At 44.2% G+C, this 12449-nt stretch overlaps 2 protein-coding genes and 1 non-coding gene across 4 annotated transcripts; 2 read left to right on the plus strand and 1 right to left on the minus strand.

Moving 5' to 3' along the window:
- Positions 1-145: 145 nt before the first annotated feature.
- Positions 146-227, plus strand: TRNAS-AGA. Its single transcript has one exon. It is a non-coding gene; the product is annotated as a tRNA-Ser (tRNA).
- Positions 228-1983: 1756 nt separating this feature from the next.
- Positions 1984-2881, plus strand: LOC101778161 (Bowman-Birk type bran trypsin inhibitor). Its single transcript, XM_004952663.2, has one exon. It carries the CDS (start codon positions 2021-2023, stop codon positions 2534-2536), a length of 516 nt encoding a protein of 171 aa, XP_004952720.2. The 5' UTR covers positions 1984-2020; the 3' UTR covers positions 2537-2881.
- Positions 2882-3020: 139 nt separating this feature from the next.
- LOC101777480 (FKBP12-interacting protein of 37 kDa) lies at positions 3021-11154 on the minus strand. 2 transcript variants are annotated; one of them, XM_012843238.2, is made up of 14 exons: positions 10745-11154; positions 9927-9986; positions 9712-9773; positions 8594-8661; positions 8456-8492; positions 7455-7542; positions 7308-7360; positions 7143-7220; positions 6856-6903; positions 5734-5787; positions 5013-5174; positions 3871-3940; positions 3510-3565; positions 3021-3423 (listed from the first exon to the last, which is right to left on the minus strand). In XM_012843238.2, the coding sequence occupies exons 2-14, from the start codon at positions 9940-9942 to the stop codon at positions 3253-3255; spliced, it is 963 nt and encodes a 320-aa protein (XP_012698692.1). In that variant the 5' UTR covers positions 9943-9986; positions 10745-11154; the 3' UTR covers positions 3021-3252. The 2 variants fall into 2 exon arrangements, with proteins under 2 accessions (XP_012698692.1, XP_012698691.1); XM_012843237.2 differs by having other exon boundaries at positions 7308-7372.
- Positions 11155-12449: the final 1295 nt, after the last annotated feature.

Consider the following 12449-nt stretch of genomic DNA (forward strand, 5'->3'; position numbering starts at 1 on the left):
ACAGGGAAGCGGTGGGGAGGCCTATAATAGGCCCAGCTCAACAAGTAAAACAATTGGGTATCTGGGCTCTGTGCGCCAAGAAGAATCTGGTCCTCTACATTTAATATGGTTATATATATTTTACAAGATAAAATATGCATCAGAGGTGGTCGTGCCGGAGTGGTTATCGGGCATGACTAGAAATCATGTGGGCTTTGCCCGCGCAGGTTCGAATCCTGCCGACCACGCATTTTTTTTTTTTGGCTCCTTTTGAGTATGCCCCTTTTCGCTGTGGTTAAGCTTAAGCGTGACTGAATGGCCTGATGTATTCGTAGATCACGGCAGGACTGCCAGCTTAATTTTGTTGGCTCCTTTTGCCACATGCCCATATCGTTTAACCACACCAATTGGTTAATTTTTCCCGCCGTTCCCCACTGCCTCCCCGTGCTGGCACTGGCGATCTGGCATGTTATTTTCAGTCGATTCCAATGTTTCGGCTTAGCTAGCAGTCCCTTTGATCCTTTATATAGTTTTTTTTTCCATCACGTACCTCGAAAGAATTATACGCTGGGAAACATTTTCAGTGACCAGAATGTTAGCATCACCTTTATTATATATGTTTATTTCAAGTTGATGCCTAAAGTTAACAAGGATTAGGTTACAACGATTAAAAAACTTACTAATACGCCTATGCATGTCGCATATAGGCTTCATCCGCATCAAATCCTCTCCACTCCCACATACCCAAGAGGACATTACAAATCACTAATATTGTGTCCCACGAGATAGTGATTTTCAGTGCCTCCATGAGGAGAAAAACAAATTAGCAACAGGGCGGCTATCGGACCGGCAGCAGTGGTAGGGTGGGGGTGGAAGCGATGCCGCCCGCTGTGGTGGTGGAGGAGGCTAGTTGGGCTAGGTCGGTGGCGAGGGTGTTAGGACCGCAATGGTTAACGGTGGTCGCGTGGGTGGCGGATCCGGCGGCGCCTGTGCCGGGAGGGGCCGCGGAGGAAGTGGGGGAGCTAGGGGGGAGAAGGGGAGGGGGAGGAGGCGGAGGCGGAGGCTGGTGGGTGAGGCGGGATAGGCGGGGCTGCGGGAAGGGTCGGAGGAATACGACGAGCGCTGGGGCGGAGAAAGATGAGAGGATGTGTATTTTTATTTCGCGTGACGGGGTAAGTATGGGTGGGGCCTCCTCTTGACTGATCGCTAATGGGAAAGCCCTCTCCTCCCGGTCGCCTCCTAAATATTATATTTTATTTTATGATCTCCGTATTTAATTAGCTTGAGATGTGGCTATATGTTTTTGATCTTATGGTGGCATGCTGTTGTATCAAGTCTACCTTAAAGTCACCAATATGGTGGGTTTTCTTTTGTCCTTGTATCGTCACGGTGATCTATCTGCGTTGTAGGATATTTCGGTTTTCACCTCCTCTACTCACTCTCATTTTGGTACAGCAATGAGGAGAAGTGCTTTTCAATTAAGCTGCATAAATAAGGGGGAAAACGCTTCTCTGATAGAGCAGGCTTAGTCTAGGTTCTGCGTTTTAGTACAATTGGGAGCGGTTGGGAGAAATGCAACTAGAAGAAATTGCAAATAAGCACGCCGTTTAGTTGTGACGATAAGTAGGATTTTTAAGCTGTTTCAAACATGTTAAAAAATTTGAATAGCGTGTGCTAAACCCAATATCAAACTTCAGCGGAAGTAACAAATCAGTGACTCCTTCGTCAGCGGAGAATTAGATTGGGTATTTCACAATCTTGTCGATGCAAACCCTGTCCCGCGTTCTTTTTGTGTATCTCTTCGTGCGTATCATGATATCATCGAATCCCATTATTCCTTGCCCGCTTCGTTCTGTCTCTCGCCGGTGGACGGTGGCCGGCCGGTGGTAGGCAGCAAGCCGGTTGCCACGAACTCCATATGCTGATACGTGTACGACGCCGTCGCCAGGATTTCAATTACCCGATGCATGCATGCCGCGCGGGTCGTGTGGCACTGCATGCTGATGGTGAACGGATCGTCTCGATGATCTTCTACTAGTTCATGCCGCAGGCATGCGAGGCCTCTCTCAGTCTATTTATACGGCCTCCATCGTCTCGTCTCACGCAGTCACGTTGTCCCCAAGAGCCCAAACCACACGACGAGGCAGCCAGAGCCATGGGGAAGGGGAAGCGGGTTGCTCCCACCCTGCCGATGCTTTCGCTCGTGGCTCTGATCATGCTCCTTGTCGCCGGGCTCTCCGCAGCCGCGGCGTCCGGCGACACGGGCGTCGTCATTCGCCTCCCCAGCGACGCCGCCGCCTCAGGCGATGCCCGGGCCGGCGAAGCGACGGCGCGCGCCATGCCGGGCGATTATGCGGAGAGGCCGTGGAAGTGCTGCGACATGCAGGTGTGCACCCTGTCGGTAGTGCTGCCGTCCTGCTGGTGCCACGACAGGCTCGAGCGGTGCTCGTTGGCCTGCAAGGAGTGCAGCAAGGTGAGGGGCTCGGACCCTCCACGCTACGTTTGCAAGGACATGTACAGAGGCGAGCCCGCGCCCATGTGCACTACCCACGCATGACGCGAAGAACGTAGAGGGGATGACGAGCCGTCTTCCACGGCCATGGCTGTCCCAAGTTTATTCCTGTTGTATTTCCTGCAGATAGCTAGCCGCTTCTGCTTCCTGTTGTTCCTGCACCATGCTGCTGCCTCCTGTTTCAATAACGACCATATAGCAGGTCGGGGTTTTAAATTTCTATTGGTTGCCAGACTCTGGGGCGGCGCTCTGCCAACACGTTAGCGCCACATGCGCATTGGATCACCTCAGCTAGCAGTCCGGAATTCAGATGCACGTCTCAGATGTCAGTATGAATCCAAAGGGAGTCTAGGCGCTATGCAATGCAGAGGCATTGCATCTTTGGAGGGTCTGGTAGGTATCAAGATGGCACAAACCAATCACATTTGTTGAGCATCAACCCTAACAGTAGGCGCTACTGAGACACTCAAATGGTGCAACAACTGACCCATGAGAGCACAGCATTTTGCAGGACCACAAGAATCACAAGTTATGCGACAGTTCTAGTTAAGCTTCAGCAACAGTGCCCATCAAAATTAAACAAGCACTAGCCACCAAGGCTCAGAAATAAGCAGGGTCTGTTGCATACACAGCGTGATATACCAGTACTTTTGGTACATCAGCATCCCAGGAAATACAGTCACTTGAAGTCTGCATAGTATACATATAGATTTCTCAGGACAACCCACTGCACCTAGTTGCCAGCCCAACCGGAAACTGCCTCAACTTTCCACTTTCACATGCATTGGATCTGAAGCTGTATTCATATCATTTGCAGCTTCGTCTCTCTCCTCAACCGCTTCATCGTGACTAGCTTCTTTCTGGGAAAGCATCTCCTTCAATCTTGCAAGCTCTAGATCCTTGGCTTCCAACTCCTCTTGCAGAATGGACACCTGTAAAAGGTGCGAGCCAAAGATCTTTAGTGGCCTAAAAAGGCAACTAACCAATAGTACCCTGTAGTAACAATGATGAAGCTTACCATTTCATTTGATCTCTCTACGTCATTTGTTACACCATCCATGTGTTTATACAAAACTGACAACACAACAAAAGAAAAAGGTCAAAATAGCTATAGTTTCATAACAGAATAAGCAATTTACTTAATAGAAACTTGTGAGATTCTGTTGTAACTCACTAAAAGAAACATGCAAACTAGCGCTGAAATCTAATCGTGGTAGCATAGTTCAATAAATGTCAAATAACCAAAAAAATCTAGATGGGAAGTGTTGCGAAGGATACTCTTGGTAGTGCACTAATACTCCAACACCAATCACTGAGAAGCAAAAAAAGAATAATTATAAAGAATGCAGTTCATACAGATGAGAGATAAAATGACTAACCATCAAATTGATTCCTGAGCTCATTGTTCTGAGACTTCAGAACCGCAATTTTCATTCCAAGCTCATGGATCTGCACCAAAGATACATCATTAAAAAGCATTGTTACAAGTCTGTTTATTTTCACAGGGCATATTAGGATTTGAGAAAGACAAAATTTCACAGATTTTTAACACTTAGTTCAGCTATATGCTTGCTTAGTGTAGGAACATTGTAAGCAATAGATTTGTATTTCTCAGATCTTTTAATACAATATTAATTTGTAGCAATTTAAAACCCACTCCAATCCACAATACTTGTTATTTAGCCTCTTCACTATCTTCAAAATACTTGTTCTACAACTTCGAGGTGATTTTGACTCTCTTTTTCAATCTTACCTCTCATTAATTCCATTAAATAGTAAGTAGTTTTGGCATCATAAATGCACACTGTTGAGAATATAAACTAGGTATAGGATGGCCATTTTATTTACTTCCTTAATCCTTGTGCCAAAGGCTAAAACATGTGTTATAAATCAGAGGGAGTATACTGTCAAAACAAACTGGTGGTCAACGTATGCTTCTAAGTCCAGTCTCAATGGAAGGTTTCATAGGAGTTTCATGAGCATTAAAATATATGCCACATCAACAATTTTGCTCACTTGGCATGGTCATTATGAGGAGAGAAGGGGGAGGTTCAAGAGATGAGAGAGAAGGGGGAGGTTCAAGAGATGAGAGAGAAGGGGGAGGTTCAAGAGATGAGAGAGAAGGGGGAGTTTCAAGAGATGAGAGAGAAGGGGGAGGTTCAAGAGATGAGAGAGGAGTTTCATCTCCATGACACCTCGCAGGTAGTTTCATCTCCATGACACCTCGCAGGTAACTGTGAGAATGTGCACTGAGACTGGCCTAAAGACTTCTCCAAACCCTAATACACCCTACAAAAAGAACTGAAGGGAGTAGTTGGGTAAGAAGCTATTATAGGCATTCGCACCAGATGCATTATTTGCATAACCTGAGCAGAATTTTTTTATTATGATAAATTTCTGGTTGTTCAATCAAAGTGACCAGACTCTTTATCCTCTTACAATGATCTTAAAAACAATAAAAAAGCATTTCAGAATTTTATATGGTAACAAGGTAACCAGGAGTTTGTGTAGAAGGGCTTACTTTTCCTTCTGATGCCATGGCCCCAATCTCTTCATTTTCTTCTTGCAAAGTTCTACATTTAGCCATTAGCATTTTTCCAAGTTTGCTTGATGGAGTAAAATTGACAGCAGCAACATTGTCCTGAAGCTCCTTGATTTTTTTCTCTTTCTCCTCCACAAGATTCTGCAGAAAAGTAGCCTATAAGATTTGGTATGCATGGACAATTGTTTAGACTTTAGAAATAACCAGTGAGTCTCAAGATATGGCAGTTTTAGCTTTCCTAGGCCACTAAATTTACATAAGTTTCAAATTCTGATGCATCATCATAATTCATGGTCCTCAACCTAAGGTGTAATACATTACTTCAATGGCCTACAAAAACAAATAAGATTATATGACGAAATTATTGTTTTCCTTTTCCCAAAATAACATATTCGTTGCTTTTGACCATTCATTCCTTAATGTATCTTTTTACAAGGAAACCTATACAGAAATTTCTTGTGATATTGTATACATGTAATCAACGAGATTATGCACTTGCATATTATGATACCAACATTTCACAAGAGTATAAATGGTAGTGCACAAGGAAATCATCAATATCCTGTTGTGTTTCTTTTAGGAAACACACAGCAAAGTGTTTTCTAAGCATCAAACACATCAAAGTGTGTTGTGTGTTCTAAACATACAGGTACAAGATGATATAATATAAGAACTATCTGATTCAGGGAATGTGACTGACCTTTAAGCGTGTAAATTCTTCATGAATTGCTGGATCAAGCAATAATCTCCTTGTCTTTTAGTCATACAAAAGAATGAACTAAAATTAATCAACATTGGTTAAAACAAAAGAAAAATTAAGACAACTATTGAGGACATTGTCTATAGTAGAACTCAAGTAGTTTTTAAGATTCGACTGTGAGAAACTGTATCAATCTTACTATGCAAGTCAAGGCAACCATATAAAAGGTAATGCATTGAGAAATTAAAAAATAATAATATAATTTGCCTTCGCTGTCAAATGCCTTAAACGAAACTTACGGTTTATTTCTCCCTATTCTAGAATCTCATCTTTTCAAGATGTGGCATTCTGTCCCTGCCACTGTACTTTCCTCTGCTAATGCCATATTGAACTAAGGATTGTACAAAGAGTGTGCCACGCATTAGTTTATCAACATACCTCTTTTTTCCCAAACATGCAGGAGCATTGCATGTCATTGCATTAAATAAGAAATAAAATACTATACAAAATTCAATACAATTCCCTTAGTAGTAAAAAGGTGAGCACACCACGTCCCTCTGATTTTGCCTTAAACTCAAAGCAGAGTATCTCAGCGGTTTCATTGGTTACAGCGGTTTCACCCTCCCCAGGGCGGAGGAAACAGTAACCCTACTGCATTGGTATTGGTGTTCATTGCTCTTCCATTTTTATATTATACCAAACTCAATATAGAAGGGAAAAACACTCTAGATCTCTAAAAGGTGATGTGTTGATGAAAATAATAGAATTATTAAGACAAAAATAAACCTAGTTTTACTTCAACCAAAGTTGTGGAGTAGGCAACAATGAATGAGGGGCTCACTAAGGCACAGTTTCCATGCAAAAGTTTGATGAGAGGGAGGGAGGGAGGGAGGGAGATTGTCAGCCACCAACTGAGCCCTTTCTATGATAAGGTTTTTTTCTCCCAAGATGAGTAAGCATAACAGAGCAGCTGCATTTGGATGCTTATGCGGGACTTCTGGTAAAACTTTTATTTGGGTGTGCGGTGCTGAATTGGTCATTAACCCCAGCATGTAAAAACAAAATACATTTAAATGCATGAAAATTTGACATAAATAATAACATAAGGAGCAATATGTTTACCTGCATTGATGGTGGCCTTAATTGAGTTTTTAAATCTCTAACCGCGGACTGTGAATTCATACACAAAACACCAACAATCAGCACGAGAATGAGAAACCACAAGGTGAACAAAACAACAGCAGGAATTGCCAATAATCCCATCAAAATAAGCTAAATCTTGATAATAAGTTTCCAACTGGTTGCCATTGTGAACTGTGTAGTATAGATTAAAAACATAAATAAATTAAAAAATGTTCAAAAGATCAAAGGGATAAGCCTCATAGCAAAATGAAGCTTCGAGAGGGTACCTTCAGTTCTGCAATCTCCTGCTCTCGTTTAGCAAATGTTACGATAAAAGCTGCCTCCCTTTTCTTTGCTTTCTCCAGCTGAGTATGTAACAACAAAATAAAATTGAACCAAAGAAGAACCATTTTGCCAGTCCCTTCTACTAAAAAAATGGCAAAAAGACAAACCTGCTCCCTCAATGACTCCTCCGATGACTTCAGGTTACTGAGGTATGAAACCACTGAAACAGGATCTATATTTAAAATAACTATTATACTTGGTGATTTGGTTGACCATACAAAATATTTGGATGGATTTGTATTTAATTCATGAACCTGGATTAGCTCCAGAAGGTACAGCTGGAATTTTCTGAAATGCTGAATGCCACTTCTCGATTTCTGATTTAGCAGCTTCCAGTTCCACCTGTGATATAATATAGTTCAATCATTTCCAGCAACAAAAGGGTCATGAATTTTTAACTGGGTAGAGCAATCAAAGTGTCACTGTAATAAAGTGGAAGCAACAGTCAAGTGACTAACTGCACAAGTCTATATTACTTGATCCACCAAATCTTTAATTTTGTTCTGCCTTAACCTTCAAAAAAGGGTTCATCATTTCAGTAGCGCTAGTGCAATAATACTTATAGGCTGTTGGCTTTCTACAGTCAAGTTTGACTTCGCTGGGCTTTTAGTTGAGATATTTTATAATGCTAACATATCAGCAGCAATGCAGATCCAGTTATTGCCAGCGATGCCAGTATAACAGCATAGATTGCCCTCATCACCAAACCAGGCTTTTCCCTGTTGGCAGGGGTTTCTGAATTCTGATCATGGTCAATTTTTAGGAAAAGCTGATACCTATCTTTCTTAACTGAAATAGATGCCGTGCAATGCAAATATTATCATTAAGACTCAATTAGTAGATCTTATCAGTAAATAATTCAACTCAGCTTCAAACCAACAAATTAAGGATAGACTAGCCAAGTAGCCAACTTATTGGCCGATGCTATACGCAACATTAGAAATGTGCTACAATAAGCCGTGTCGATAAGTTGTATTTCTTGGTAGATGTAAAAACATGAGTTCTACACCATATTAAGCAAGAAACTAGCAGTAACAATTTTTGCATATTCTCCTTATCGTTAGTGACATGTATTTTCTTTCAACTCGCAGGAAAACTGATTACTAACTGAAGCTGCTTTTTCACTGACCAAACTTGTACAAAAGTATAGAATAATAAAATAGTAGAACATATAACATATTGTACAACTAGATAACAGTTTCTTAATGCACTAGTAAATGAGAGTAGAATAAAAGGTGGAGGGATGACAACAAACCTGGCAGGATGCAAGGCTATGTTTACAGTCCTGCAAACTTCAAAGGGAACGAGTGTTAGTCTCATCTACAATATAAATGCTTTTATATGCTAACAGAAAAACATTGGTTCAAAAGGTCAAACATGAAATGTGATATACCTTTCACGAAGAGACAGAATCATTCCCGTCGCAGCTCCTGGAGCACTTTCCTCAACCTTTGTCTTTGCCTGCACCACAAAATACAGGTTTAATGCATGCCTAGTATCGAGCTAGCAAGATATGTTCAAAATTAAAATATTTTGATCAAGTATCATCTAACTGTAGTTTAGAAGCCACTTTATTTCCAAGCTGATGATAACCAAAGTGTGGTTCACATATGTTCTATATTGACTAATTTTAGTATTGGGAAAACAAGCACAATCAGAGCACTACTTAAAGTGAGCTTTCCAGCATACGAAATGTGTTTCTTTCCAGCCACAGTTATCAGTCAAAACAGCAGAATTTCAAGTCGCCCGCAGTAGTAATGTAACAAATCTTAAGGGCTGAGAAGTGCTATTTTATTGCTTACTGCATCACTTACCAGTGTATATAATCAACTATACCCAATCCTAGGAAGGATATATCATCTTTCCATTATACCACAAACTATTTGGCTTCCAACTGCATATGTATTAAGAAAACAGCCATATGATAAAGTACACCTAATTTTCGGTGCCTGGAATTGTGGTTACAACGCCAGGATGCATGGTTTTCTTACCTGGTCTTTTCTGGTTTAACTACTTTTGAGGGCGAGTCAGATTGGCTTCCATAATAATTCACTTCCTTATCCCTAGCTTGGCAAGTCAAGGTTAACAATCCTAGCATGCCCTGAATAGGTAACCATTTTTCACTTATAATGTTGCAAAGCACAAGCCTATTTGGCAGGAGATACTATTTGGGATAGATCTGAAGTCTATTATCAGGTCAGTTGATGTGGGCTAATGGGTTAAGTTGGGTGGGATGGGTCTGACACATAGAAGAGAAGAGAATGTTAATCATGGCTTATACAAACAAATCCCAAATAATCCACCCCCACAACCCACTCCCCCCCGCCCCTCCTCCCAGGGTACAAGAAGCAATTTTCCACACACAATCCATCCACAAACTGCCACCTCCACACTCACATTCCAAATCCTATAATATAGCAGATACTCCGTCTGATAAATTTCACTACAAATTCTTCCAGCGGCCAAATGAGAGTCAATTTACCGAAACAATAGCAATACCAATCACCTAACCTTCTTGGAAGCAAAGACGTCATCGTCATCGTCGTCCAGATCGCCAAATGGCCTCTTCTCACCTGCAGAGAGGAAAACAGCAGCCACAACAAGCAAGCAGAAATAAGAAACCAAGTGGGACGCGATCACCCAAAAGAAGCCAATGCCAGCCGCAGACATGCCCCCAAAAATTTTCTGCAAAAACCCTAAACCAATACTCGCAGGCCCAAGGATACCTGGATCCGTGTTCATCTGAACCGACGGCCGGCACGGAGGAAGGTGAACGGAGATCCTGCCTGCAAGGTTGGGGGATTGTTGTCCTCTATCAGTTGGAAGCAAACAGGTGGAGGTCGCCGGCGGCGGGCGGCGGTGTTCAACCGGGCTTGACGCTTGAGGACGGCGGTGGGGGATTGTGCTTAGGAGGACCCGGCGGCCTATGCAGCACGGATACGGATACGCGTATCGGTATCGGAAGGATACGGATACGCGGATACGGCAATTTCTTAAACAACCCGATACGCGGATACGTTTTAACTATTTTTTTAATAAATAAATAACAATGCATATTAAATTGCAAAACAGATGTTCAAATTCAACATAGAGACATTTAAGGTCTATTACACTGAGAATAACATGATAGCAGGTTCTAATTTAGGAGAGGATGGGAGCCTGGGACTGCAATCAATCAATATAAACTCATATCCAGATTCTGGAGATTGGCCAATTATCATCGCGTTACCTCCTACTTGCAATCTATATGCTACTATTCTCCAAGCAATTGTATTTGAACCAGTTAAGTATTGAAAAGAAAGGATAATCAACAACTGTGCAATAGCCAACATTATAAAGATCACACTGCCCCTGAACTTAATCCACCATCCATGCTTGCATGGGCCCTTATTCTGTAGACTATGGATTATACTTCCAAATTGCCTGGTTACTACACAGAAAATGTAAATCTCTATGCACTATACGGATGCTATGCTACCATTACTGGGAGGAACTCACGGTTCACGGGAGGCCTGCACTACCACTATCAGAGGAAGTCACGCACCTGAACAGGGGCTGGGGCTCCTTACGCCGGAGGCCGACGGGAGTAATCACGGGCGGACGGAGGCCGACGGGAGGCAGCCTGCGGCCGGCGGGAGGCGGCCTCGCGGCCCGTGGCCGCGGGAGGCGGACGGCGGCTGGCAGGAGGCGGCCTCACGGACGGCGGCTAGAGGACGGCGGCCGACGAGAGGCGGAGGCGCTGCGTCAGCCGTCAGGTCGAGCGGGAGGATGCGGCGATGCGCTGCGTGAGGCGGCTGCGCGTGGGAGAGCCGACGCCCGACGGGTCACGGGAGTAGGGCAGGAGGTGGGATGTGCTGTGATGTTGGGCCGGCTGGGCCGAATCCAGGCGCGGAAACGTTTCCGATCCGAAGTTTTCGGCCCATTTAATCGGGGATACGTGGATACGCCACGGATATGTATCCGGGGCATATCCGTATCGGATACGTATCCGATACGGGATACGGTCCCTAGGTGGAGTATCCATATTTCACAGCCGGCGGCTATGTTAGCATGTGTTTGGTTTTGAAACGATGCAGGTTAGGTCGGAGCCGACCCACTTTTCTGGGTTGGATCGACCCATCTCTTGTTTGATTGCAGGGATGGGTTGGATCCAGTTTTTTGTTTGATTGTAATTGGAGGGATAAAGTGGGTTGGAGTGGTTCCATCTCTTGTTTGTTGGAGGTTAGGGATGGACAGTGAATATGCTCACCTACTTGGTGAGATTACCACACACATTTGCTGGCTTGATCCGTAACTCAAGTTTCGAGGAAGTTTGTAAAGAAAATAAACAAAGTTGCTGTGATATATGGACTGCATTTGCATTGCATCACATTGGTGAGTTAAACGCGTACAGTATAAATTAACCAATTGAACTAAACATCAACCATTCAACGCATTGCTGAAACCAGATCAGATCACATTGCTGAGTTAAACCTGCAGCAGTCAATTACGAAGCCGAAACCAGCTCAGAGGAAACAGAGACAACTCAATCTCATCAGTCAATCTACATAGTCATTGCAACAATTGAATTAAACATCATCCATTGAGCCAACTATTTGTCCATCTGAATGGTGGTTGAATCAACCCAATGGCACAGCCACCTTCAAATTCAAAGAGATACATGGTAGGCTTTCCTTACCTTGAAGAGAAGGGGAGGCAGCGGACGGGCGTCGGGCGAGATCCAGCCGGGAGAGATGGGTGACCGGGTGAGGGGAGGCAGGCGGATGGGAGTGGAGGCGGCGGAGAGCAGGGGAGGCGAACGGGAGGGACCGGCGAAGGGCGTCGGGCGAGGTCCAGCCGGGAGAGATGGATGAATGTGAGGGGAGGTGGCGGATGGCAGTGGAGGCGGCGGAGAGTAGGGGAGGCGACGGGAGGGCCGGCGACCGGCGTCGGGCGAGATCCAGCTGGGAGAGATGGGTGACCGGGTGAGGGGAGGCGGCGGACGGTAGGAGAGGCGATGGATGGCAGGGGAGGCGGCGGCGGATGCGACTGGCGGCGGGGGCGGAGTGACGGGGGTGAGAGGGGTGACGATAGGGTTCGGGCGGAGATAGCTGGGAGCATGCGCGATTCGCGTGACGCGCGGAATCTACTGCGTCGGCGTGGTCCGTTGGGTTTCGGAGAAACACAAGGCGAACCCGCACCTCATCCGAATATTCGCTCGTAGCTCCGAATATTTTTATAATCTATATACCTTATCTATATATATCTTT

Source organism: Setaria italica, chromosome I (genome assembly GCF_000263155.2).
Source record: "Setaria italica strain Yugu1 chromosome I, Setaria_italica_v2.0, whole genome shotgun sequence".
NCBI classification, from domain to species: domain Eukaryota; kingdom Viridiplantae; phylum Streptophyta; class Magnoliopsida; order Poales; family Poaceae; genus Setaria; species Setaria italica.

What these genes read in the sequence shown, in the direction of transcription:
- LOC101777480 (XM_012843237.2), bottom strand. An exon ending in TAAGGCCACCATCAATGCAG is followed by an intron (nt 5,788 to 6,855) that starts GTAAACATATTG and finishes TATGACTAAAAG; the next exon opens with ACAAGGAGATTATTGCTTGA. An exon ending in GCTCAGGAATCAATTTGATG is followed by an intron (nt 3,566 to 3,870) that starts GTTAGTCATTTT and finishes TTGTGTTGTCAG; the next exon opens with TTTTGTATAAACACATGGAT.
- LOC101778161 (XM_004952663.2), top strand. Translation starts at nt 2,021, where the DNA reads ATGCCGCAGGCATGCGAGGCCTCTCTCAGTCTATTTATACGGCCTCCA.